A 24,375-nucleotide genomic window follows, 5' to 3' on the forward strand; every position below is an offset into this window, starting at 1 on the left:
AGCCAGATGGGCAGGGTATAAATAATAAATTATTATTGTTGTTGTTGTTTTCCCTCTGCCAGGCTTAGGCCATCTCAGCCAGCAGTAGCCCCACTCCTGAGCGGAGTTTGGATCTGGCGTAACTTTACACAGGTTTAATTTACTTCAGCTTCTTTCTTCCCCAGTGGATGGGCCTTTGAATCTAACTTGCATTTTCTTCCCTCCTAGTCTATCCCTTCAGAGCTAAGGCCGGTGGCAACACAACCATTGTGAATTTGGTTTTGGTGTGGGAAAATGATATAAATAGAACAAGCCTGCTTATTTTAAGGCTTTGGTTGCTTGAAAAGTGTATTTAAAAAAATAATAATGGTAGGTGGAAACACTTCATTCTAGTCTGGACTTATTCTCTCTCTCTTTTTTAAAGGTTTTTTAACAGGCCTGTAAAAACAGAGTTCTGATGGTTTATCTAAATTGGAGGGAAGTGGATGGTTAATAACCCTGAAGTCTATGACCTCAGGACTTTCCCCCTTCCTGTAGACTTCCCTATATAGCTAGTTTATGTTTGCTCCAAGTCACACTCTTTACAAACCAAAACACCTTGCAGCATGGAAAAATGTGAGGCTGGACTCTAAGACTGCCTATGCCCTAGATCTTGAAGTGCATTCTCCACATGCACACCCCACTGATTTTGCATTATAACAATTCAAAACATGTATGCAGTGCAACAAATAAACATTAGTTAACCTGAAATAACCATAATGTCTGCTTATATACAGTGGTACCTCAGGTTACAGACACTTCAGGTTACAGACTCCACTAACCAGAAATCGTGCAGTGGCAGCGGGAGGCCCCATTAGCTAAAGTGGTAGTGGTACCTCAGGTTAAGTACAGTTTCAGGTTAAGAACAGACCTCCAGAACAAATTAAGTTCTTAACCTGAGGTACTACTGTATACACCTTTAAAGCACATTTGAAGTACCTCAAAGAATTATAGGTATAATAATAATAATAATAATAATAATAATAATAATAATAATTTATTTATACCCCGCCCATCTAGCTGGGTTTCCCCAGCCACTCTGGGCAGCTTCCAACTGAGTAGTAAAAACACAATACAGCATCAAACATTAAAAACTTCCCTAAACAAGGCTGCCGTCAGATATCTTTTAAAAGTAAGTTTGCTATAGTTTACTCCTCACAGAGTTACAATTCACAGCAACCCTTCACAAACTACAGTGCCCAGAATTCTTTGAGGGAAAGAATGTGCTTTAAAGGTATAGCATGTTCACAGCTTAAGGCTCAAGATATTAAGCCTTGGGTATTGGTATAATAGGGCCTGAGGCCTATGTTGTGATAGATTTCCATTCCCCTCCCTCCAACCTCTCCCTCTCTCCTCCTTGGGCACTCACATTTAGCCTAAGTGTTCTGCATAGCTCTGAGCCTCCTGGGTAGTTTCCTGCTTAATGCTTGTTTACTAGTATAGAAACCATAGCATCATTAAAATGATGTCCATTACTCTAACAGAGCTGTAGTTATACTAATGTGGAAACACCCAATTCATGCAAGCAGCTAAGATGAAGAATCGGCCTACCAAAGCACAGGCATTAAAATAAAACATCCGCCATCAGAGCAATCCCACTAAAACATTAAAATATAAACACCCAAAGTTAAAATGGAATTGTAAACGTAACTGGAAACCGTCATGTAACAGGAAATATAAATACTTACAAATGTGAACCTTGGCACAGGTAACCCACAGGGATCTGGTTGGCCAGTGTGAGAACATGATGCTGAACCAGGTGGGCCATTGACCTGATCCGTCAGGCTCTTCTATTGTGACTGCTGTCTATACAGGGCCTTGTGAGCTGTGGCCCCAGAGTTGTGAAATTCGATTCCAGAGGACATCAGACTAGCCCCATCACTTGTGGATTTTGAACAGGTCTTAAAGACCTACTTCTTTAACACTGCCTTTAGCAACTACAGTGGAAGCTCGTGTTACATACTGTCCTCCTTGCAAACACTGTGAGTTACGAGCTCTGCTAACCTGGAAGTAGATGCCCCTTGTTGCAAACTTTGCCCTGGGATGTGAGTGGAAGTCGCGCGGTGGCAGCAGTGGGAGGCGCCATTAGTGAAAGCGTACCTCATGTTATGAGCGGTTTCGGGTTACAAATGGACCTCCGGAACGGATTAAGTTCATAACTGGTGGTACCACTGTAATTGGATCAGAGTTGTAGAACTCCTCAGTTTCCAGTTGGTTTTGTTTATTATAGGTGAGATTGGGGTTGTTCCTTTTGGATTTCTAGTAACATTTTACAATATAGTTTTGATATGTTTTGCAGTCTTTTAATTGCATTTTACTGTATGCTGTATATTTGGCTTAGGAAGTATATTTCTTGAAAAAGCTGTATGCACGTTTATAAAATAATATCAAAGGATAATGCAGCACTGGGTGACTAGATAATGGTGTTTTTTAAATTAGTGTCATCGTCACCATTTAATTTCTAGTGTTTTATTATTTTTATATAATATGAATCGCTTCCTGTGAAACATCTCAAAGGAGTTTAACAAAAAAAATAAAACAATTTCAGATATTAAAAATCATATATAAAAACAATTATAACAATTTCAGATATAAAAACAATTTCAAATCCAATACAGATACAAGTGAGAATAAAAAAATCTCCCTTCAAAAGGTTTGTTGAAAAAGGAAGGTATTGAATAGGTGCTGAAAAGACAGCAGAGATAGTACCTGTCTCATGTATATTAGTATTTATGTAGTCAGTTTCAAAGTACTTAACACACATGATCTTAAACTACAGTCCTAAATACTTACTGAAGCATAAGCTCCACTCTGTGCAGTAAGACACACTTCAGAGCAAACATGCATATGATTGTGCTATTAATCTTTATGACAGTTCTGCAAGGCAGGATAGTATTAACTCCATGTTAAAGTTGGGAATAAAGTTGACTGTTCTTAGACCTCCTGGAAGGGAATCTGTGGCTCGGGCAACATTTGGATGATAGATTTTCTCCTACTCCTCCTATTTTGCCCAAAACCCTTTTGAAATTGTGGTTCGGTTTCATGACGGGGATGAACATGAGGTATGGATGCTTTCCTACAAAAACGAAGTACAGTGCTACGTCGGGTTACAGACGCTTCAGGTTACAGACTCCGCTAACCCAGAAATAGTACCTCAGGTTAAGAACTTTGCTTCAGGATAAGAACAGAAATTGTGCTCTGGTGGCGCAGCAGCAGTGGGAGGCCGCATTAGCTAAAATGGTACCTCAGGTTAAGAACAGTTTCGGGTTAAGAATGGACCTCCAGAACGAATTAAGTTCTTAACCGGAGGTACCACTGTATGTCTTTTTTTGTCTTTCAGAACTATTGTTTTTCTTAACACGCAGTTTCATTTCAGTGTAATTGACTACCCCTTAATCTATAACTAAGCCAACAAAGATTTTTTTAACAGCCTGACCCTTATTTAAACAACTACAATTACTGCCTGAGCATGACACACGAGGGGCTGCAAGATTTCTCCCGCCTGTCCTTCAGAGAAATTCAAAAGACTCTAGTTGTTTTTGCTGCAGCGAATGGAGTAACAAAGCTACCTGAAAAGTAATTTGCTCTAAAAGCCCTTGTTTTGCACTGGCTTCCAAAGCAGGGCATGTTAGCAAATGAATCACTATTTCCCCCTTCCCCAGTAATAATAAAGAATATTTAGTGAAATGCTTGGGTTGGTTGGTGCAGCTGATTGTATTTGCAGCTGCAACTCAAAGAGAAAGTTTATTTGGGAGGGGGTACATGTTTGTGTGCAGCAAGAGTTTTCATCTGTGTACACGGGCCTTGATGCATGTTCAGTAAAGTCAGGATGCATCTACCACCCGATACGTGCTTGCGCACCCACACACTCTTAATTCCCAGTAGTAGTAGTAGTAGTAATAATAATAATAATAATAATAATAATAATAATAATAATATTTATACCCTGCCCATCTGGCTAGGTTTTCTCAGCCACTCTGGGTGGCTTCCAACAAAATATTAAAAATACATTAAAACATCAGTCATTAAAAACTTCCCTAAACTTCAGATGTCTTCTAAAAGTCAGATGTTCCACACACCCTCCCTTCAGGTGTCAAGGGGATTAAGAATTACACAACTTTTAGAAGACATCTGGAGGTAGCCCTGTATCTGGAGGTTTTTAATGCTTGATGTGTTTATTATGTTTTTAGATATGCTGTAAGCTGCCCAGAGTGGCTGAGGAAACCTAGCCAGATGGGCAGGGAATTATTATTATTATTATTATTATTATTATTATTATTATTATATTTTCCCTCCCAACTTTTCACCTCAAAGTTTAAAATCAGGGCAAAATGGAGACTGCGGGAAATAGGAACTGCATAGGAATGTATGCATGTATATCTGAAGGAGCGTCTCCACCCCCATCGTTCTGCCCAGACACTGAGGTCCAGCTTCGAGGGCCTTCTGGTGGTTCCCTCACTGTGAGAAGCCAAGTTACAGGGAACCAGGCAGAGGGCCTTCTCGGTAGTGGCACCCGCCCTGTGGAATGCCCTCCCACCGGATGTCAAAGCGATAAACAACTACCTGACATTCAGAAGACATCTTAAGGCAGCGCTGTTCAGGGAAGTTTTTAATGTGTGACATTTTAGTGTATTTTTGGTCTCTGTGGAAGCCGCCCAGAGTGGCTGGGGAAACTCAGCCAGATGGGCGGGGTATAAATAATAAATTATTATTATTATTATTATTATTATTATTATTATTATTAACACACCCTAATACCTGGTGCCCTCCAGATGTTTTGGACTACAGCTTCCATCTGCTCCAACCAGCATGGCTTTTGGGGGGGAAACTCCTTAGAGAGATTCTGTTTCTGTAGCTGGTGTCATTGATTCTCTCTGCATCTGCAAGCAACTTGGAGTAGAGGGGCCCCCTGAGCATGTGCAGAGCTCTTCCCAGCCAGCTGCTATGCCTCTGTATTCAGGAGCAGCGGCTGTAGAGCAAGCCGTCTTTCTGCAGATTGAGCCCTCCCTCCTAACCTGGCTGATGTTGTTCTGCCTCTCTTACGGACATGGCTGGCCTGCCACCTTCTGCCCAGGACTTGAAACTGTCAAGAAGATGTGACATCTCTGTTGGCGGAGAAATTGAAATGCAGCTGAAAGGGCCTGGGGCCGGGGGAGCTTGGAGAGATGGCTGACCCTGAACAGGATGAAGAGCACAGCTGTCAGCAGCTGCCCACAGGAAGAGACAGCAGAGCCGTCATCCGTGGGCAGTCATGCCTTTTGTGAATTAAATAAGAGAGGGCTGTGAATCAGGTTTTAATGCTCTCCCATAGGGAAGCAGATGCGGTCCACCGAACTGGGCAGAGGATGCTGAAGGTTTTGAGCTGGAGGGAGTGGCAGTTCCAAGGATGTTCACCTGGGTGGCCCTTGTTTCAGAGACGGAGATGTTGAAAGCAGCATGCCAGTTGGGGTTGGTCACTTGTCTGTCCAGATAGCTGCACAGCCAGGGCGGGAAAGTCTGTTCAGTCCAGGCATTAGGAACCTTCTGGGCACAAGAAGGAGCCAAGGATGGGACATAACCTTTGTACAGCTGGCTGCATTGCAAAAGCCAGTTGTATCTACACACATTTATCTCCACTGCATTATAGAATTGTATAGTTGGAAGGAACCCAAAGGGTCACGTAGCCTGGTGTGTGTGTGTGTGTGTGTGTGTGTGTGTGTACTAGAGGCATTATCATAGTTCAGTGCCATGTTCCAGTTAGAACAAAGCACTCAAGGAAGGTGTGAAGCCAGTGATGGGGTGCCTTGGGGAAGGTTCTGAGAGCTGGATATAGATGCTTAGAGGGCCACATTTGTCGTCCTGTGTCATTGTGAGAGTCACACCCATTGTTCTGGCCACTTTTGACTCTGGCAACAGCCACTGTTTCTCTCTCACCTCACCTGCCAGTGGCACATGGCCCCTGGAAGACTCTGCATCTGTCATATAGATTCCATCAGGCAGACAGAAAAATCGCAATAGAGCAAGCCAATAAAAATATTCAAAATAATAGAGAAGCAATAAGAGAAGCAATGAAATAGGGAATTAAGAGCAATGTGTGAATTAAGAGCAATAGAAAAAGCAGTGAAATAGCAGCAAAACGTATTAGCAATAAATAGCAACATCCAACTTGGCACCGTATCATTGTACTGAATGAAATAACTCATCGCTAGATCAATGAACAGCAGTGAAATATACTTGCCAAGGGAAACCAATTTGGAGCAACCTGTCTTAAATGTTTGTTTGAAGGGGCTTATGGTCCCCACTTGGAAATGAGTTCCATCAATGTGCATCTTGACACATCACCTTATTTTATTTTGTATTTTATTATACTTCATGTTGAATTTCTGAAATTATAGAAAAAACAAAACTTCAGTATCATTTTCACAATGACCCAAATTGGGGACACAATGAAAATGCCAAGCATAAGCGATATTAATTCGAGCTTTCAGTGGTAAGGAAAATAAAGCAAAGACCCAAAACTACACCTCTGTTAGTTTGATGGAAGAATAAAGTTGTTACAAGTTGCAGTCTTAACCATAAACACAACAAAGTTAAAACTAAAAGCAATGGGGAAGGCAGCTGAAGCTGAGAAGAGGGAATCTGCAAGGGAGTGAGTACACAGGATTAATATGACATTTGAACTCAGAACTTAGCTCACGTGTTTGGCCACTATGTTACATGGGTGGTCATAGCACCAGCAAGGCTCCTCTCCTTGTAGCAAATGCCTTTTTTATGGGGAATTTATGAATGTCATCCCTCCTCTTGTACTAATAAACCTTTCTACCCTTGCAGATTGTCAGGAATTGTTGCTGCCTGAGCTGATGGCGTACACATCCAGCTCCAGCCCTTCCGTGCCTGTGGGGCCCCAGTACTGCGTTTGCAAAGTCGAACTGTCTGTGTGTGGCCAAAATCTTCTGGACAGAGATGTCACCTCTAAATCTGACCCCTTCTGTGTCTTATTTATGGAAATCAATGGCAAGTGGACAGAGGTAAGGCCCAAAATGTTGCCCTGTGTCAGGAATGGCCAGTGGGTGCGAGTTACAAAATGGCTGCCACAGGAGCATGGCATAACACAAAATGGTGGTTGTGGCAGAGTGGTATAATGGATTCTGTGTTGGAGAGGCTGAGACAGATGATCAGTTAACAAGAATTTTGTCATGGACTGGTTGGATGCAGAAGAGTGATGGGAGTCACCGGCTGTGGAACCCCCAAGGGAAAAAGGCTCAGAGCCAGGGGATTGGTGGTGGGACGACACCGAGTGGTTGGAGAGAGAAGAGGGAGCAGACTGGGAGGAGGTGATGTCAGAAGCTGAGGAGGCAAGAGGGTTTAGTTAGCAGGAAGAGTCTGTGGCAGAGAAGTCCAGAATCAGCGGCAGAAAAGGAGGCTGGAGAGGAGAGGGGCCAAGAGGCAATATGCTCCTGGCAATGATAAGAATATTAAAGTTCATTTAGATAGAGAACCAGATTTGACACACATACAAGCATTTACAAACCTAATCCCGGGTAAGACATTCAAAAGGGTGAGGGCTGGTCAGCTACAGGCATGCTTGGAGGATACGGATTCTCTATTTAAATAATAACAATAATAATAATAATAATAATAATAATAATAATAATAATAATAATAAATAGGTTTTCATATAATACATCTTCGGAACACGATATATTACAATTCTTATTTTTCTGTGACTTCCCATTTCACTCGATAATATGTTATATCGCCACTCTCTGAACTGCCCATTTGTGAGGATGTGGATTCTCTCTATCCATCACAATCTGGCTTGAGGTCTGGGTATTGCTCTGAGGCTGCCTAGGATGGCCTGAAGGACATCCTTTCTTGGGGAAGAAACAGAGGGAGTGCAGCACCGTTGAATCTCTCCACCATTCAAGCAGCGTTACGAGTTATAATCCAATATTTGTAAGCTGACCCATTGGCTTTTTTGTGTGATTCCCTCACCCTGGAAATAGTAGATTCTTGCAGTCCTGGGTGTGGTGGAAGGTGGTGGACTCTCCTTCATTGGAGGTTTTTAAGCAGAGGTTGGATGGCCAGGGATTCTCTAGCCGTGATTCCCGCATTGCAGGGGGTTGGTCTAGATGACTCTTTGGGTCCCTTCCAACTCCACAGTTCTATGATTCTATGAAAGTCTGTGAATCTGTGGCCCAGGAATCAGTTATTCTCTGGGCAGAAACCTCAGTGGCCTCCTGCTTGCTTTGGTCATACATTTCTGTTATCTCCTCTTTGCAGATGCCTGTTTTGATTAAATCTGCTGGCAAATTGTTCCCTTTCATAGACTTCTTAAAACGTTGTTATAGCTTTATCAGGAAGTCCAAAGAGCAAGCAGTTAACCCAAGGAGCAACGGTGAGCAATCACTCTGCAGGGATTCCTTGTTGTCTGTTCCGCTTACCGGCAGTAGATTGTCCGCCACCCTCTTCTTGACTTGTGCCAACTTCCCACAAGCTCCTCCAAAAGGAGGAGGCTGCGGGCCAACAAGCCTGTGCATGAACCCTGCTGCCTCTGTCTCCATCCCTGGACAACCACTAGGTTCTAACCAGTGTCAGTCCTCCTCAGAGCAGACCCATGGGAAATAATCATTCTAATCAGCCTACTCTGAGTATTTCTTGGATACAACCCATTAAGTCCAGAGTCTAAAACCACCCAACTGCCCCACTGTTAAGCAAGGTTTTCTATAGCAGTTGTTCACTCTCCAAACAGATACTACTGTTGGCTTTCTTTGACAAGAAAACCGCATGCTGTGAGAAATGGAGTATGGACACACACACACACACACACACACACACACACACTGACTTAAAAGATGGTTCTTCTCTTCTTCGCTAATATATTCAGAGAGAAGACACATCGTACTGCCCAGCAGCTGGGATTTGCATGCTCTTGGGTTTATTTTGTGAATAACATTTTTTGCCCATAAGGAAGAATCAGCCCTGGTTTCTCAAAGCGGACGGCGTTGTTGCTTTGGATGATACGGGGGGAGGTGGAAGGGTAACAACTCTGTTGTGATGAGAGGCAGATGGACACAGGAAAACAACTGTGTTGTAGAACTGCTCAAGGAAGGAATTGGAAGCTTGTTTACACAGCTTTGTTTACATGGTCAGAAGCTGCCAGAAGGTTCTGCTCTTTCCCCTTGTAGTCTGCACTGGAGTCATTTACTCTGCAATCACTCCTTCTGCCAAAATGGTATCTGCCCTTTGGATGAAACCGTGTGGTAAGACAAAAGCAAATCCACTGTGATGTCCGTGTGTATGCATTTACATGCATGCAAAACCAGATTGATCAACCCCTATGGAAGGGAACATAACTTATTTTGGCTGTGTACACATCATACATCTAAAGTACATGCCCCCCCCACAAGAATAATGGGAACTGTAGTTTGCTAAGGGTGCTGGGAATTGTAGCTCTGTGAAAGGCTAAACTACAGTTCCCAGGATTTTATTTTGGGATGGGTGGGTGGGTCGGGGAGGGGTGTTGTGTGCTTTGCATATATGGTGTTTTACGCAGCATGTTGAAGCGGTGAACTCTGAAGAATGGCAACTCTGCCGACCTAGTCTGAGCAAATTTTGAGAAGGCAAAAGGGGGAGATAGTGAATTTACCAAGAACCAGAAAATACAGTGCCTGTTTGGTGAAGGAGCAGATAGTACTGTAACTCGTTAACTGATGTCAGTTTGCTATGTTCATGCTTGATGCAACCAAGCGGATTGTCTGGAGTTGAAGGGGGAGCCAAATACAGTATATTTGTGGTTCCATGTTTATTTTCAGCTGCAGGGGGACAGCTTGGTACAATTTCATGGTGAAGACTTTAGGTGCAGAAGGTTCCAGGTTCAGTCTGCAACATCTCCAGGTGGGCTGGAAAAAGACCCTGGAGAGCCATTCCTGCCAGTCACTGTAGACATACTGAGCTGGCTGGCGCAGTGATTTGACTTGGTATAAAGCAGCTTCCTATGTTATTATGTTCTTCCAATGAACAGTATTGCGAGGCTCAGACTGCAGGGCAGGGAGGAAGGCAGATGGGAGTAAGAGAAGGGTTGGGGCAACTGATTTTGAAGCTAAGGAAACAGGGATGGCAAACCATGCTTAGTAACATAGGCAGTTTCAGGGCTGGGACTGACGGGAGTTGTAGTTCAAAACGTCTGGAGGGGACCAGGCTGGTGAAGGTTGGTGTAATAGGAAGTTTGTTCCTGAATGAGAAAGATTCCCTTTCCTCCTTTTTGTATTATGAAGTGCCATTTTTCACTGTCCTGTTGCTCCGAGCTCCTTCTCTGTTCAGGGTTTTCATCAGAACTGAAGTGTATGTGTTTCTTTCTCTCCCTCCCTCTCTCTCTGTAATGCCAACTTTTCAGATGTGTGGTTTTTATTTCGCCTGGGTTATTTTTGGACTGTTGCTTCAGAAAAACATGCGGTGCGGAATGTGAGAGAGAGGAGTCTTCAATGGGCAGTCTGTGAGACACACAGGCTGTTGCTTGCTGCTCTGATTCTGAAGGGAGGTCAGAGGATTGTCTGAGCTGGCAGCAGGTGTGGAAAAGGGGGAGAGGGCATATTTTCAGCCTTCCCACCAGAACCTGGGCAGCCTCCAGAAAGATGTGAAACAAAGAACAGACACTGACCCCTCCTGAATGTAAAAGTCTCCAGGGGGAAAGGCTTGCTGGCACCAAGAAATCATAATCGAGGCTGCATTTTTAAGTGTCGCTTGAAAAGTCCCCTTTCATTGGTCAGATAACAGTGGTTTGGGGGCAGAATCTGGCCCACTAGGGAGCAAGAAGGAGGTAACAGCTTTCTGAGTGGGGACCCCCAAGGTTTCTGAAAGTACAAAAAACATCTACCTGCTACAAAGCCCTCATAGGGATAACTGTGCTTGGTAGCAGTGGAAAGCTGGGTGTCAGCTGGGAAACAAAAATAGAAAACTGAGATGGGGTGTGGAATGGAGTTTCTGAGGTGCTTTGAGCAGAAACACTTCTGTTAGGAGATGGGAATATATTGCAAAACTCTGTTGCAGATCCCACTTGTTTGTGATCTGCAAGGAAAATATCACAACTTTTCACTCTCTCTCTTTTCCACATTCCTTTGCATTCCATACCATGGATGGTTCTATGAATCTATAAAGAATGCAGTAAAAATGTTGTTAGGCAATAATTTCTTATTACTTTTTTTGCAGATGTGTATAAAGCAGCCTTTTATGGGGCAGGACACACAAATGTGTGTGGATAAAAATGGGTTGTGGGTTTGTTTTTGCAACTTGCTACCTTTTCTTTTCTTTTTATATAATGAAACATCAAACATTAAAAACTTCCTTTGGATGCCTTTGGATGTCTTCAAAAAGTCAGATAGTTGTTTATTGCCTTGACCTCTGATGGGAGGGTGTACCACAGGGCGGGTGCCACTACCAAGAAGGCCCTCTGCCTGGTTCCCTGTAACCTCACTTTTCACAGGGAGGGAATCGCCAGAAGGCCCTCAGCGCTGGAGCTTAGTGTCTGGGCTGAACGATGGAGTTGGAGACACTCCTTCAGGTATACTGGGCTGAGGCCATTTAGGGCTTTAAAGGTCAGCACCAACACTTTGTATTGTGCTTGGAAACATACTGAGAACCAATGTAGATCTTTCAGGACCAGTGTTATGGTTTGAGCAGCCACTTCCATCCATGGTGGTCAGCCACCATTTTTATTTACTCAAGATGCATGGCCCTGAATATAACAAACATTGTTCCTTGACCTTCCTTGGAGCACTTTGTGCCGTATTTGGATCTGCAGTGCCAGCCTTTTTGTGGGTAATGACTAAAAGCTGGAACAAGAAGCAATTAACTCTGTAGCTATGCAAAGGATGTTCAATGAATTCCCTCTAGTTAATCAGTGTTGGTGTGTACAAATTAACTAGACATTTTTCAAAAAGATTAAAAAGATCTGCTGAAATCTGCAGTTTCCCTTAAATCTCAGCCGGGCAGGGGGGTTGGGGAGTCGCATGGAAAATGAGCTTGGATCCTGGGTTTGAATCAGACCGAAGCCAAGAAATCAGATCTTAGATGGGTGAATCATTCCCAGCCATACAGTCAAATAGACTTATTTGTACAGCCTGCAGTTAAATGGGGTTAGTAGTACAGCTGCCTGTCGTGATTTAGCAGAAACGTAGGTATAAATGCAACTAAAATATAAAATAAATTTACAAATGAAACAAAAAATAAAATGTGAAGCTGCAGCATACAGTGCCACAGTGAAACATATCATTCAGTGCAGAGAGAAACCACAATCTACAATCAGTTTCAGAGTTTCAAGGTTGTGCTATGTAATTACTACTAATACGTAGCTGATTATTTGATTGCCATCCTCCCAAAAGATCGTGTAGGAAGCTGTTTTGAGAAGATAATATTCCTTTTCTGCTCTCTCTCCCCCCTACACCCCCGACAGCTGGTCCACAGTAACTCGCTGTTCCATTTCCCTTCCAACCTCCCCTTGTATTTTTAGCAAAATTACCATATTGTTGATGTGCATTTCCAAACATTTCTCCCATTTTTAAAAATACATTTCAGCAGAGCTTCTTTCCCTTTTTCCCTCTCCCACCCCGCTCACCATTTTTGACTCTCCCCCAACACACACGTTTCGTACCTATTTCTAGCTTTCAAATGTTCACAGGTTTTGTTCATATCCTTTTCCTGTTTGACTCTGGCAGCTATGCGCATTGGCAGGGTGGAATGGTGGTGTGCCTAAACGAAACATGAGGAGTGATGGTGGTCAGTAATTTAGATACCTCTAAAAGGAAATTCAGAAAAATCTATGGTAAAGAAGTCTATCAATGGATACTAGTCATGATAGCCATATTATGAAGCTTAGGGTTGTGCAGGAGAGTGCCTACTCTGTGGCAGCCCCAGAATCGTGGAATCCCTTCCCTTCACCTTCATGATACAGCTTTGCTGAAGTTGCACCTTTTAAGACCCTGGCCGTTTGAAACTTCTATGTTCATTTATTCATTTATTTATTACATTTCTATACCACCCTCCATCCATAGATCTCAGGGCAGCTGACAACATAAAATTACAATATAAAAAAAGCAGAATACAGAATAAAAATAAGAACAAAAACAAAGCCCTCCCAGTTGAGAGAGATTTTAGGAGTTACTGTGTTCTTGTGGTTGTACAGTGGTACCTCTGGTTACAAACTTAATTTGTTCCGGAGGGCCGTTCTTAACCTGAAACTGTTCTTAACCTGAAGCACCACTTTAGCTAATGGGGCCTCCCGCTGCTGCTGCGCTGCCGCCGCATGATTTCTGTTCTCATCCTGAAGCAAAGTTCTTAACCTGAAGCACTATTTCTGGGTTAGCGGAGTCTGTAACCTGAAGCGTCTGTAACCTGAAGCGTATGTAACCTGAGGTACTGTAGCCTTATGAGGCTTTGCCCTCGGGTGGGAAAAATATTACGCCTGGGAAAGGGAAATGGGAGTCAACAGACACTCAAGGAATAGTTTCGGAGAAAAAGCTTTATTTCTACCATCCATGAACTGGTAGAAGGAGCAAGTGTGATAGTTCACAAAAAGCATGCACGGGTTCACAGTCATGTGCACAAGCATATATACCCCTTTCCAGTTCCCTCCCCCTTTTCTCCTCCTCCTTGAAGAGTCCTGCCCATGAGTTCCTCTGAGCATGAACAGAAAGCTGTCTTGGGACTATTAGACTCTTCCCAGGAAAGGGGGGGGTGAGAAGCCTTGCATTCAGCTTGTTCAGATGTGTTGCAACTGGAATGAGATAAGATTCGTTTCTCAGGCCTGAGTATTCTTGGCAATGACAGAGCCTATTCATTAGCCTTTAAAAGTAACATTTTGCCTATGCACAGCATCTTGTGAGAATAAGCAGAGACAAGCAGAAAAAAGCTGTTTTGGATTTTTAGAAGACAAAAGGAATTTTGGATAGTTTTGAGGCCTGGGGTGATTATTGAAGCCTGGGGTGATTTCAGACAGGATTTGGGTATCCTGTCCCTTCATTCCCCCCTGTTTGTTTTTGGACAGCCGCCAGGCCTGTCCCAAATGGACCACTATCCTTTCTTGAAGCCACTGATGCTTGCCCCAAGTTTGGGAGCTGGGAGCTGCCTGCAACTGTTGCTAGGTCAGCCGAGCATCTCCTTTGATGGGGTGCAGTGGCCACCTGCTCAGGAATCCACATGGTAGGAATTAGGTAAGCTGGGAAGCACACTCCATACCATCCCTGTGGGTGGATATGAGAAGCTTGCCTTCCATAAGCCTGCCTGACACACGTCTGTGAGCAGAGACACTACCTTCCCCTTCTGAAGGCCACACCAAGCCAGAAAGAGTTCCTCAGGTGTAACGGTTTGGGCTGGGAACGTACATGTCAGATTGTCACTGGCGCTCTTTGATTTATTGACACAAAGCCAGCCAGTAATTCGGTGAACCTAGCCTTATCTGTGCCATTCGTGCACAGGGTTATTACCAAGTCGGTGCTGTGGTTCAAGGGGGCTTTAGTTAAGTTCTGGAGGCCCTGGGTGGAGCTCTGCCAGGTGGAAGCGGGCTGGGGCATCATTTCCCTGATTAAACGTCCCACACAAATACCCTTCTCTGCAGGGGTGTTGTAAGGCTATCCAGGGGCCCTGCAACCTTCTATAAAGTTCAGTTACGCAAAAGGAAAGGAAAGAAAATGAGAAAAGGTCCTTTTTCAATCCATGCTGGATTCTTGAGCCGTGCAAAGCGTCCAGGGGTGATGCAGGAAGGCAGGGTGGTCATCTCACGGGCGTCGGGCCGTCTGGTGGGCGTTGGGCATCTTGGGTCTCTTCCAACAATGCTGGAGCGATGTCTGGGCGTCTGGGTCCAATCTGGGTCCTCATCAGCTGGTTCATAGTCATGCAGAGGCTGTTTTGGATTTTTAGAAGACAAAATGAATTTTGGATAGTTTTGAGGCCTGGGGTGATTATTGAAGCCTGGGGTGATTTCAGACAGGATTTGGGTATCCTGTCCCTTCAGTACCACTGTAGTTTGCTTTGTAATGTTTTTATTGTTGTATTTTAAATTGTTGTGACAATTTAACCCTGATGATGAAAGGTGAGGGAAGAGAGCAGCAACAACAACATAAAAAGCCTGCTGAATCAGACCAATGGCTCATCTGGCCTAGCATCCTGTTCCCACAGTGCCCATTATGGGAAGCCAGCAAAGCAGGATTTGAGTTTAAGAGCACCTCCCCTCCTGCGATTCCTAGCAGCTGGTATTCAGAGGCATAATGTCTCCAACCAGGGAGGTAGAACATAGCCATTGTGACTAGAAGTTGTGGATAGCCTTATCCTCCATGAAAAGGCAGGTAAAAAGTGGTAATAATAATAATAATAATAATAATAATAAATTTTATTTATACCCCGCCCGCCCTGGCCAGAACCAGGCTCAGGGCGGCTAACGCCAATAAAATTACAGTAAAAACATAATAGGAAAAAAACCCCCAATTTAAAATACAGGTTAAAATGCAATTTAAAATGCCTCCTCATTTTAAAAGTAGCCCATAGATCAAAACCATAAGGGGAGGGAAACATAAGGGTCAGACTGAGTCTAAACCAAAGGCCAGGCAGAACAACTCTGTCTTGCAGGCCCTGTGGAAAGATGTCAAGTCCCGCAGGGCCCTAGTCTCTTGCGGCAGAGCTTTCCATCAAGTCGGGGCCAGTACTGAAAAGGCCCTGGGCCTAGTTGATAAATAAATAAAAGCATCCCCACTTGTGTGCGATCGACACGTGTGCGACTGTGTATATGTGCAGCGCCGGGAAATAAGTAAGATATTGAATTCATACCCAGAAATGGAGGGAGAATGCTGGAGAGTCCTTGTGGCTTGTGAGGAAACCCTCCCCGGAACCCAAAGAAGACTTTGGTGAGGGCAGAGAGGAGACTGGAGGTGCAGCAGGGCTTTGTTTAGGCTGCTCAGCCTCCCTGGCTAACAGCTGGTATGTGGGGTAGCACAGCCAACACTTTTTCTGCCCGTCCTGCAGCCTCCTGTCAGCCCCAGAGCTTCAATACTAGTTGTGTATTTTTTTGGTACAGTATTTTTGATTTTTGGAGAGGAGTATTTTGAAGAGAGAGTATGGTAGAGAGGGCATTTATGTGATTTTCACTTTTGCTTGTGGGGCACTGGAACTTAAACCACACACATAACTGGGGAGTTGCTTGCAGTCCGGAACAGGTTGGCAAATGCTAATATAAGTTCTCACCATCAGAGTTTATTGTGTGCAAACAAGTTAGTTTAATCTTCAATTTTTTTATGTAGAAACAATTTTTTATTGTTCTTATTAGTTGTTGTAGTTGCAGCAGCAGTGATTAACACCTTTCTGCCCAACTAGTGATACAAAATATAAAATATATACAATATTAAAAACAACAATATGGATAAAAACAATGGTTGAAGCAGAACAAAGCTGTTACCGGGGGGAAGCGGAATGAAATTTAAAGCCCATCAAAAATCAGGCAGAGATTTTACTAATGGCATGCCAAAATGTTCCGCTGTGTTTTCATCGAACATTGCGCTTTGATTGATGAGAAAAGGAACTGTGTCTGAGAACTTTCAAATAGGAGAGAAATGTTTACTGGAAAGAAAAATAGACATAAGAACATAAGAAGAGCCTGCTGGATTAGGCCAAAGGGGGCTCATTCTGTTATCACAAGGGCCAAACAAATGCTCCGGTGGGAAACCAGCAAGTAGGATTTGAGCGTAAGAGCAACTCTCCCCGTCCTGTGGTTTCCAGCAACTGGTATTCAGAATCATTGCTGCCTCCAACTGCGGAGGCACAAAGCCCAGCCATCGTGGCTAGTAGCCATCGATAGCCCTCTCCTCCATGAATTGGTCTAATCCTCTTTTTAAGCCATCTGGGTTGGTGTCCTCACTACCTGCTGTGAGAGTGAGTTCCATAGTAAAACCATGCACTGTGTCCTCTGCAACCTGACAACAATGGAGTCGGCTCAAAACCTCACACCCACCGAAACACTCAAGGAATTCTCAGGTACCCTGACAAATAGACGAGGTAAATGGAAGACCCTTTCGTAGGGGAAGCAAACTTCCACGAAACCATGCTGGTTTTCAGAGCCGTCTTTTCCATAGGGCTTAGTGGTGCGTCATGCCAGGGCGCTGGCCTCTCAGGGGTGTCCCAGCAAGTGGGGGAGCTGCGTGGCTTTGACGGTAGCCTCCCCTTTCCCTGCATGCCCTCCAGATGCACCCCACCAACTTTAAGGCTGGCGAGCATGCAGCTTCCCTCCCATGCCTCCTTGGGAGGAGAGCGATCCCCGCAGAGGCTTGGGAAGCTTGGGAGGGAAGCTGCACGCCCGCCAGCCATATGGTTGGCGGGGCACAGCTTCCATCCTAAGCCTCTGTGGGGATCGCTCTCCTCCTGAGGAGGCTTGGGAGGGGAACAACTTCACCCCCAAGCCTCTGTGGGGATCGCTGTCTCGCAGACGCATAGGGGAGAGTTTCACCCCCCCCCCATGGCTGGCAGTGCACAGCTATGGCCACCCCAACACTATCTGTGGTAATTTAGGGGCACTGGGCAGATTTTTCCCCCCGTGCGCCACATTTGCTAAAGATGGCCCTGCTAGTTTTATTCCTTCTAAGGTTTGGTAAATATAGGGCCAACTGACCTCCTTAGCGAGGAAGGCCTACAATTGGGACTCCTGTGAGGAGGTTTCTAGGTGAGGAAGGGCACCTGAGGTGACTGTGGCGGTCTGGTGAAAGGGCAGCCTCCTTGCCCCAAACCCCTTTCTGAGTTTCTGTTCTGACAGTCCCAACATTGTTTGTTGCTGGAGGCAAACTGATAGGTACAGAAGGGAAATTGTAGAGGAGGGGAGTTCTTCTTCTGGGAGGCGAGGTATGCATTTAAGGGCTTGCACTTTCTCTCTCAGGAGTATAATTTTGCGGGAATGTGTTGCCAGGACAGCAGGCACCTCACGCCCGCCTGATTTCCATAATCCCTAACAGAAGCCCCTTTCAGAGTTAAGGAGGCATTAGCACATAAATGCTCCATTTGAGGTCGAGTGAGCCTCAGAAGTGTCAGCGTTTTCCAGGGCCTGTGGCCAAGAAAAGCGTGTCAGGGCTGGAGCCGGGCCCTGCGCACGTGCGGGCCCTGGGTTTCGGCTCCAAAGGCAGCGCCTTTAATCTGAGAAACATTGCAGGACACGCTGTGCGCCACTTGGCAGTGAATTCTCCCAAGACAACTTGTCTCTCTTCAGGTGGCTTTTAATGCTTGATACAATCACTCCTGCAATTTTGAGTGATTTTAAAGAGCTTTATCTTGGGATAATTGGAGCTGTGTGGAAACAGGGCCTTTCTGCGTCATTTTTCCCCTCGGAGCTTTTTCTCTGTCTTTCCCCCTCCTCCTTTTCCATGTAATTCAACAACAAGGCATGGAATCCAGGCTTCATTTGTAATTAGAAAGGTGGTGGGAAGTTGTGTTCCTCATTGAGAGCTGTGCTCTTGGACCAAAAAGCACTGTGACTTAGGAGCAAAACCTCCCCCAGTGGTGGTATAGTGGTTAGAGTGTTAGACTTGGACCTGGGAGACCAGGGTTCAAATCCCCACTGGGCCATGGAGCTCCCAGGTGACCTTGAGCCATTCATTCACTCTCAGCCTAACCTACCTCACAGAGTTGTTATGAGGATTAAATGGAGCAGAGGAGAACTATGTAGGCCACCTTGCGCTCCCTGGGGGAAAGGTGAAGAATAAATAAATAAATGGGCTGATAATTCGGAGATTCTCATCATTTCCCCTATTTCCAATGTGCAGGTACTGAGTGTCATAGACATCCCCACCCAGGTACAAGAGGAAAGTATCAGCCGGTTTGAGGAAAACACGAAAGTTTGCAGAAGTAGAGGAATGTTCAGCAGTGGGGAGGGAGAGCTCAGCAACAGCCCCATGCTCTGTAGCCACTGAATTTGGACTTACTGTTGGGGATGGGCCGGGGAGGTGGGGACAGACCAAAAACCGTAAGAGGAATGTAAGAAGCTTCCTGATATTGCGTCAGGCCATTGGGTCCATCTAGCTCAGTATTGGGGTCTCCCCCAGCCCTCCCTTGTGTCATGGCCCTGTCAAGCAAGGAAAGTTGAGAGTGAATAATTAACTCTTTGTTGTCAAAAGTACACTTACAAGTTCAGAAAAGGCATGCCCATCAGTCCTGTATTTCTCAGCTGCTCCCAGGTGTGAACCCAATGAGGCAGTGAACCCAACAGAGAGGCCCTGTCTCCCGCTTATGTATCTCCCCAACCTGAGCTGTGCACAGGCAGGTGAAAACTACACCTGTGTGTAACCTGTTTCCTCCTCCCACTTCAATCCTCCTGGTCCAGGGAGACAGTGGAGCAAGATAGGTGGGGACACGAGGAGGAGGAGGTGTGGAAGCCTGTGACTCTACATCAGCCTGACCTGCCTCTCCCTCCTGCCTCACCTGTTCCTCTCCGATCCTGCAGCTTCTCTTGCCTCTCACTCTCATCTCCTGGTTGTCACAGGCTCCCCCAGTTCACTGATTCCTTCTTCCAAGTCACTCTCCAATCCCACTTCTCCCCCCACCCAGTCCCTAACTCCTCAGTGTCCAGCCAGTCCCTGGCCCCTGGAGATGCTGAAGATTGAACCTGGGACCCCCCCCCCCCTTTCGGCCCTAAAGCAGGTGTACTGCTTCCTAGCTTCCCAGGTTGCTTATGGGAGTGAATATATCTTTGTACTACAGTCGTAGTTCAGGAGACTGTTTGGATTCTTTGTGAGATAAAGGGAGAATAGAAAGGGGAGGGGGAATTCGGTGAAGAGGCTCTTCTCTCGGGGTGTGGGCAGGGAGTTCACTTTCTGCTTCAGTGTGGCTACTGTTTTTTCTGTCAACTTTCTGCACCCACACCCACAGATGTGGCCTTTTTTGAGGGGGCGTGGCCTGGGAGAGTTCTGAGGGCCAGATAGTGTGCCCTGCAGGGCCACATTCAGTACTGTAGGCCTGGCATTCTACACCAATTTTGACTAGTGCTGTTGGTGATCTGGAACAGGACCGGGAAGCGGCATGTGCCCTAGAGAGTGTCCTGAGGGCCAAACAGAGAGCTCTGCAGGGCCATATTCAGCCTGCATGTCTGAGGCTCCCAACTCCCATGAAGGGTACCATTTTATGTGCACTTGCAGAGTCTTCTGATTATCTGCCCCAGGCTTCTTGCAGCTGTCTAAACTCAGGTTCCGATTTTCCCTTCCCTCTGTCGTGCATTATGCCTTGAAGGCCTGCATTGGCACAGGAAGCACAGCCGAGAGAGCCAAAAACCTGCCATTCTCCTCACTTGGGCTTTTTCTAGGAATGCAGATTTCATTAAAGAGCACAGCCAATTATGTGAAAGTGAAAACTTCACTGCCGCTTCCTTCACCCCTCATAAGCCTTGCGAGTTTGAATGGCTGCCAGCGAGGCAGATGGAGTAAGTTACATTGGTACCAGTCCCTAGGAAGGAGGAAAAGAGGCCCTGCTATTGATCCCTGCAAAATATGTTGCCATTTCAACATGGCAAGATGTGGGAGGTGTGAGGGAGTCTTTGCTCCTTCTCTTGCATCGGTTCAATTTAAAAGTGAGCATGCAAAAAAAAAAAAGAGAGAGAGAGCGGAAGAATTTAGTCTCTTTACTGAAGCAAAAAGAACTGATTTGTGTTGAAGCACGTATATTGGCACCCAAAGCAGTGCTGGTACACCCACCCCCAAAACTGGGGAGCCTTTTTCAGCTTGAGGGCCACATTCTCTTCACGGGCAACTTTCTGGGGGCCACAGACCAGTGGAGGGTATGGCAGAAGTAGATGCGCGCTCTCTCTCTCCACAATCTCAATTTCATCAAGGCAAGTGAGAGTAATTATCGTAGATCAAGGACACATCCAGCCGCGTAAAATCACCAGCAGAGGCCACAAAGCAAGGCCAGGGAAGGCTGTGGCTTAGGTGTGTGTGGCCTAAGCAGTCTCAAGGGCCTGAGATTCTTCTACTCCTGTAGTGGATTATCTTGATGAATTCTGAGCTGAATTTTGTAATTGTGGGCTCTACGCTGGCCCCAAAAACCTACAAAACTGCAGCACAATGCAGTGAAACAATAGGACCCCCAAAACATGGAAGTGCACAGCAGTCACTATTATTGTATATTAAATTTTTATACCACCCTTTTTCTGTAGATCTCATAATGTTTTGGCTGCTGCATAAGCAGGTCAGCACTGCTGTGCTCCGAGTCTTGCTTGTCCTCGATGTTCTAGGTCGATAGGCCACAACAACTGAGTGGCCCCCGAATAAGGAGTCCCAGACTTCAGGCAGTGTTCTGTTGCCTACACTGGTGTAAATCCATGTAGTTCCTCTTCACAGAAGTTGCTCCGTAACTGTATGGAGTGCACCTTTCATTTTTCCCTTCGAGACCGGTTGATATTTTGTGGGTTGGTAGGGGGAGAGCTCTTCCCTGTGCAACATGAATTTACCCATGGAAATCCTCTGGATTTTGCATTTTAAATATCAGGCACTGCCTTTTTAAGGGAACTGATGTGTTGCACACTTCCTGGTCTAATCAGAGAGCATAATAATATTTTGGATGTTTCAATTCTTTGAAATTTATGTTACAGAACATGGGCTTAAAAATGTACCATATGCATTAAAATACACATTTTCTGATTAAATATGTTTAGAGATGCATAAACATATTGAGTAAAATATGTACTAAATATTATTTTGTATTAAAATGCATATTTAAATATGTGTGCCATATTTTTATTTTTTTAATGGCAGAATGGGTTGAAAACAGAATGTAGCAGTATTATGGATAAACACATGTGAAATTGATATGGGATTGCATCTGATGTTAGTTATACCCAGAGAAATGGACCTATGTTGGTCATGGCCATTAATTTCAATTGGTCTCCTTGTGACTATGGCTAACATTGGATACGGCAGATTGGCTGCAAATAGATGGATACCACCATCAACATTATGACCTTTCTCAAACCATTTTTGGAATGATTTTCTTTTCATTTTTTTAGTGCAAAACTGCCCTGGATAGTAGAGGGTGGCAACATCTCAGGCTCTTGCCTGTCAGTGCTGTTCATAGGCTGCTTCTGCTGCAGCCTTGCAGAATTGCCTTTGTGTTCAGAACTCAACCATGGAGAGGAAATATATATGTCTGGACTGAACATAGCAAGAGCACTTTCAGATTGCCCCCAACACCCTAAAAATGTCCCACCTGTCTTCACCATTATTTTTCAACAAAAAACTGTACTACTGTCTAAAAGTTGATTGGCTCGTTGATCTAAACTCGTTGATCGGCTCACTTGTTCAACCTAATTCTTTATTTGTAGATCGACAGGACAGAAACAGCTGTGAACAACCTCAATCCAGCCTTCTCCAAGAAGTTTGTCATAGATTATCGCTTTGAGGAGGTTCAGAAGCTGAAATTTGCCTTGTTTGACCAAGACAAGTCAAGCATGCAGCTGTACGAACATGACTTCTTGGGAGAATTTTCCTGCACCCTGGGAACAGTGAGTGTTACTACCTGCTTAGTAGAGTCCCTAAGTTTCTGCTTCCAAAGTATTGCCGATCATTGGCAAATTGTTGCTAGTTCTTCAGGCAGTGAAAGAGATTAGAAGGCAGGACAGCGAACAGGAGCTTAAGCAGGACCCTCCTGAATTAGATCATAGCTCTGTCCCCTTTCCCCTTGATGGAAAGCCCGCATCAAGACATTAAAGGTAACAGCGCTCCACTGTTGTTTATTCCCATCTATTCTAGTTTACCACCATTGTATGTGAATGTTCTGTTTCACTATCAAGCCTATTCTCCATTTAATAGACCAATCATCTGTGCACTGACTTATCTAATGCTTTTAAAAAAACTCACCTAAGCTGGTGACCATTAGAACATCTCGTTGCCTAAATTACGTGCTCTGTAGAGCAGTGCCAGTCGTTGTTTACCGTGTCAATATCTGAACCGCTAGGTGACCCCCCTCCCCAAAAAGCCTCTGTAGGCATCTTCCAAAGAATTCCCCAAACAGTTATGAGGTTGCCTTTCAGATATAGGCAACTTCACAAAGCAATTTACACTTAACATTACAGCAAAACATCAGGGCAGCATTGAAACTAGGTGGTTAGACTAAAGAACTGAGAATTAGGATGGTGGGGGGGAATCTGCCCCACAGAAAGTGTGACGAATTTGTCAGCCTTGCATAACCATGGGAAGAATTGCATTTCAGGAACAAATGTCCCAAGAACCATAGAGAAGCCATTTTGGGGTGACTGTGGTTTCTTGCTCTCAGTCATCTCTTGGATCCTCTTTCTTTTCTTCTTCTTCTTTCTCTCCTCTAGATGAAGATTCTTTCCATCACCTGCTCCAGTTAAAGCTAGTGATGCAAAGGGAGACCGGCACTCACAACAGGCCCCACTTTGAGTGCAGATCCCAGCTGGCTTTCTGTGAGCCTCACTCAGCCACTTAGTACTTAGCAGGAAGCCTGCTGGAATGTCCTCAAAGTCTTCTCCTGGGCCCAGCTTTTTATCCAAAGGCACGAGCAGCCCATGAATAGCCTTGGGAAGGAGCTGCCTGAATAGCTTCTGAGAATGCCATTCTCTCTCTTTAATTTCACTTTTACGTCAGGCTTCTGCTAGCTTAGTTTGGCTAGACTGTTGCAATGCACCTGATGAACCCTGTGGTTAGATTGAATGGAAAGACTCCTTCTCTTTGTCACCCCCTAGCAACCTTGCTGGCCACGTCAACTTGAAAACCAAGGAGATAAATCCCTTGGTTTTAGGCATGAGGTGCATGCATGCTGAGATCAGGAACACAAGTCAGGTCCGCCTGCTGAGCCACTCTCAGCAAATGCCCTCTCCTGTTGTGCTTCCGTCTCTTTCTCTCCTCAGCAGTGCTGAGTGTTTTCCGCAGGTCCAAGGCAGGATGTGAGCAAATATGAAAAGTCACCATTCAGCACGTTGTGCAAGTGCATGTTTGAACAGGGATCTTAACTCTGTCCAGTATTGGGTTTTTGGTTTTAGTTTGTTTTGGGGTGAATATTTTTTATTTCATTTTATAATATGTATAAAATGGAGAGAACAGTTATAACAACAGATGGAAATTAAAATAGGAAAAACAAACTATAAAATAGGCACGTAGAATGAGTAGTGTCACACATGGGTTATAAGTCCAAGTATTAGCGTTATCTGATTATCAGCATTATTCCAGATCTGTCCAGGCCTGTGACAAGGGTTGCCTTGAAAATGATGGTTCTGTTGTATATGTAAAAAGGAATGCCAAATCATATAAAACGTATCTGGAGCTTTTGGTCCCTGTCAGAATCTCAAATTATGCATCCTTTTCTCCATTTTGGCTAGATTCCAGAATGAGTGGTACCAAGCGCCCA

The 24,375-nt window shown here is 44.8% G+C and overlaps 1 protein-coding gene across 1 annotated transcript in view; it reads left to right on the forward strand.

Annotated features, from left to right (window-relative positions):
- CPNE2 (copine 2) overlaps nucleotides 1-24,375 on the forward strand; it is a 90,828-nt gene that overhangs the window by 20,666 nt on the left and 45,787 nt on the right. Inside the window, exons 2-3 of the mRNA XM_079988416.1 lie at nucleotides 6,829-7,025; nucleotides 22,331-22,510. Coding sequence (XP_079844542.1) covers nucleotides 6,829-7,025; nucleotides 22,331-22,510 — 377 coding nt within the window. The remainder of the gene's footprint in view (nucleotides 1-6,828; nucleotides 7,026-22,330; nucleotides 22,511-24,375) is intronic.

Source organism: Podarcis cretensis, assembly GCF_951804945.1.
Source record: "Podarcis cretensis genome assembly, chromosome: 8".
NCBI classification, from domain to species: domain Eukaryota; kingdom Metazoa; phylum Chordata; class Lepidosauria; order Squamata; family Lacertidae; genus Podarcis; species Podarcis cretensis.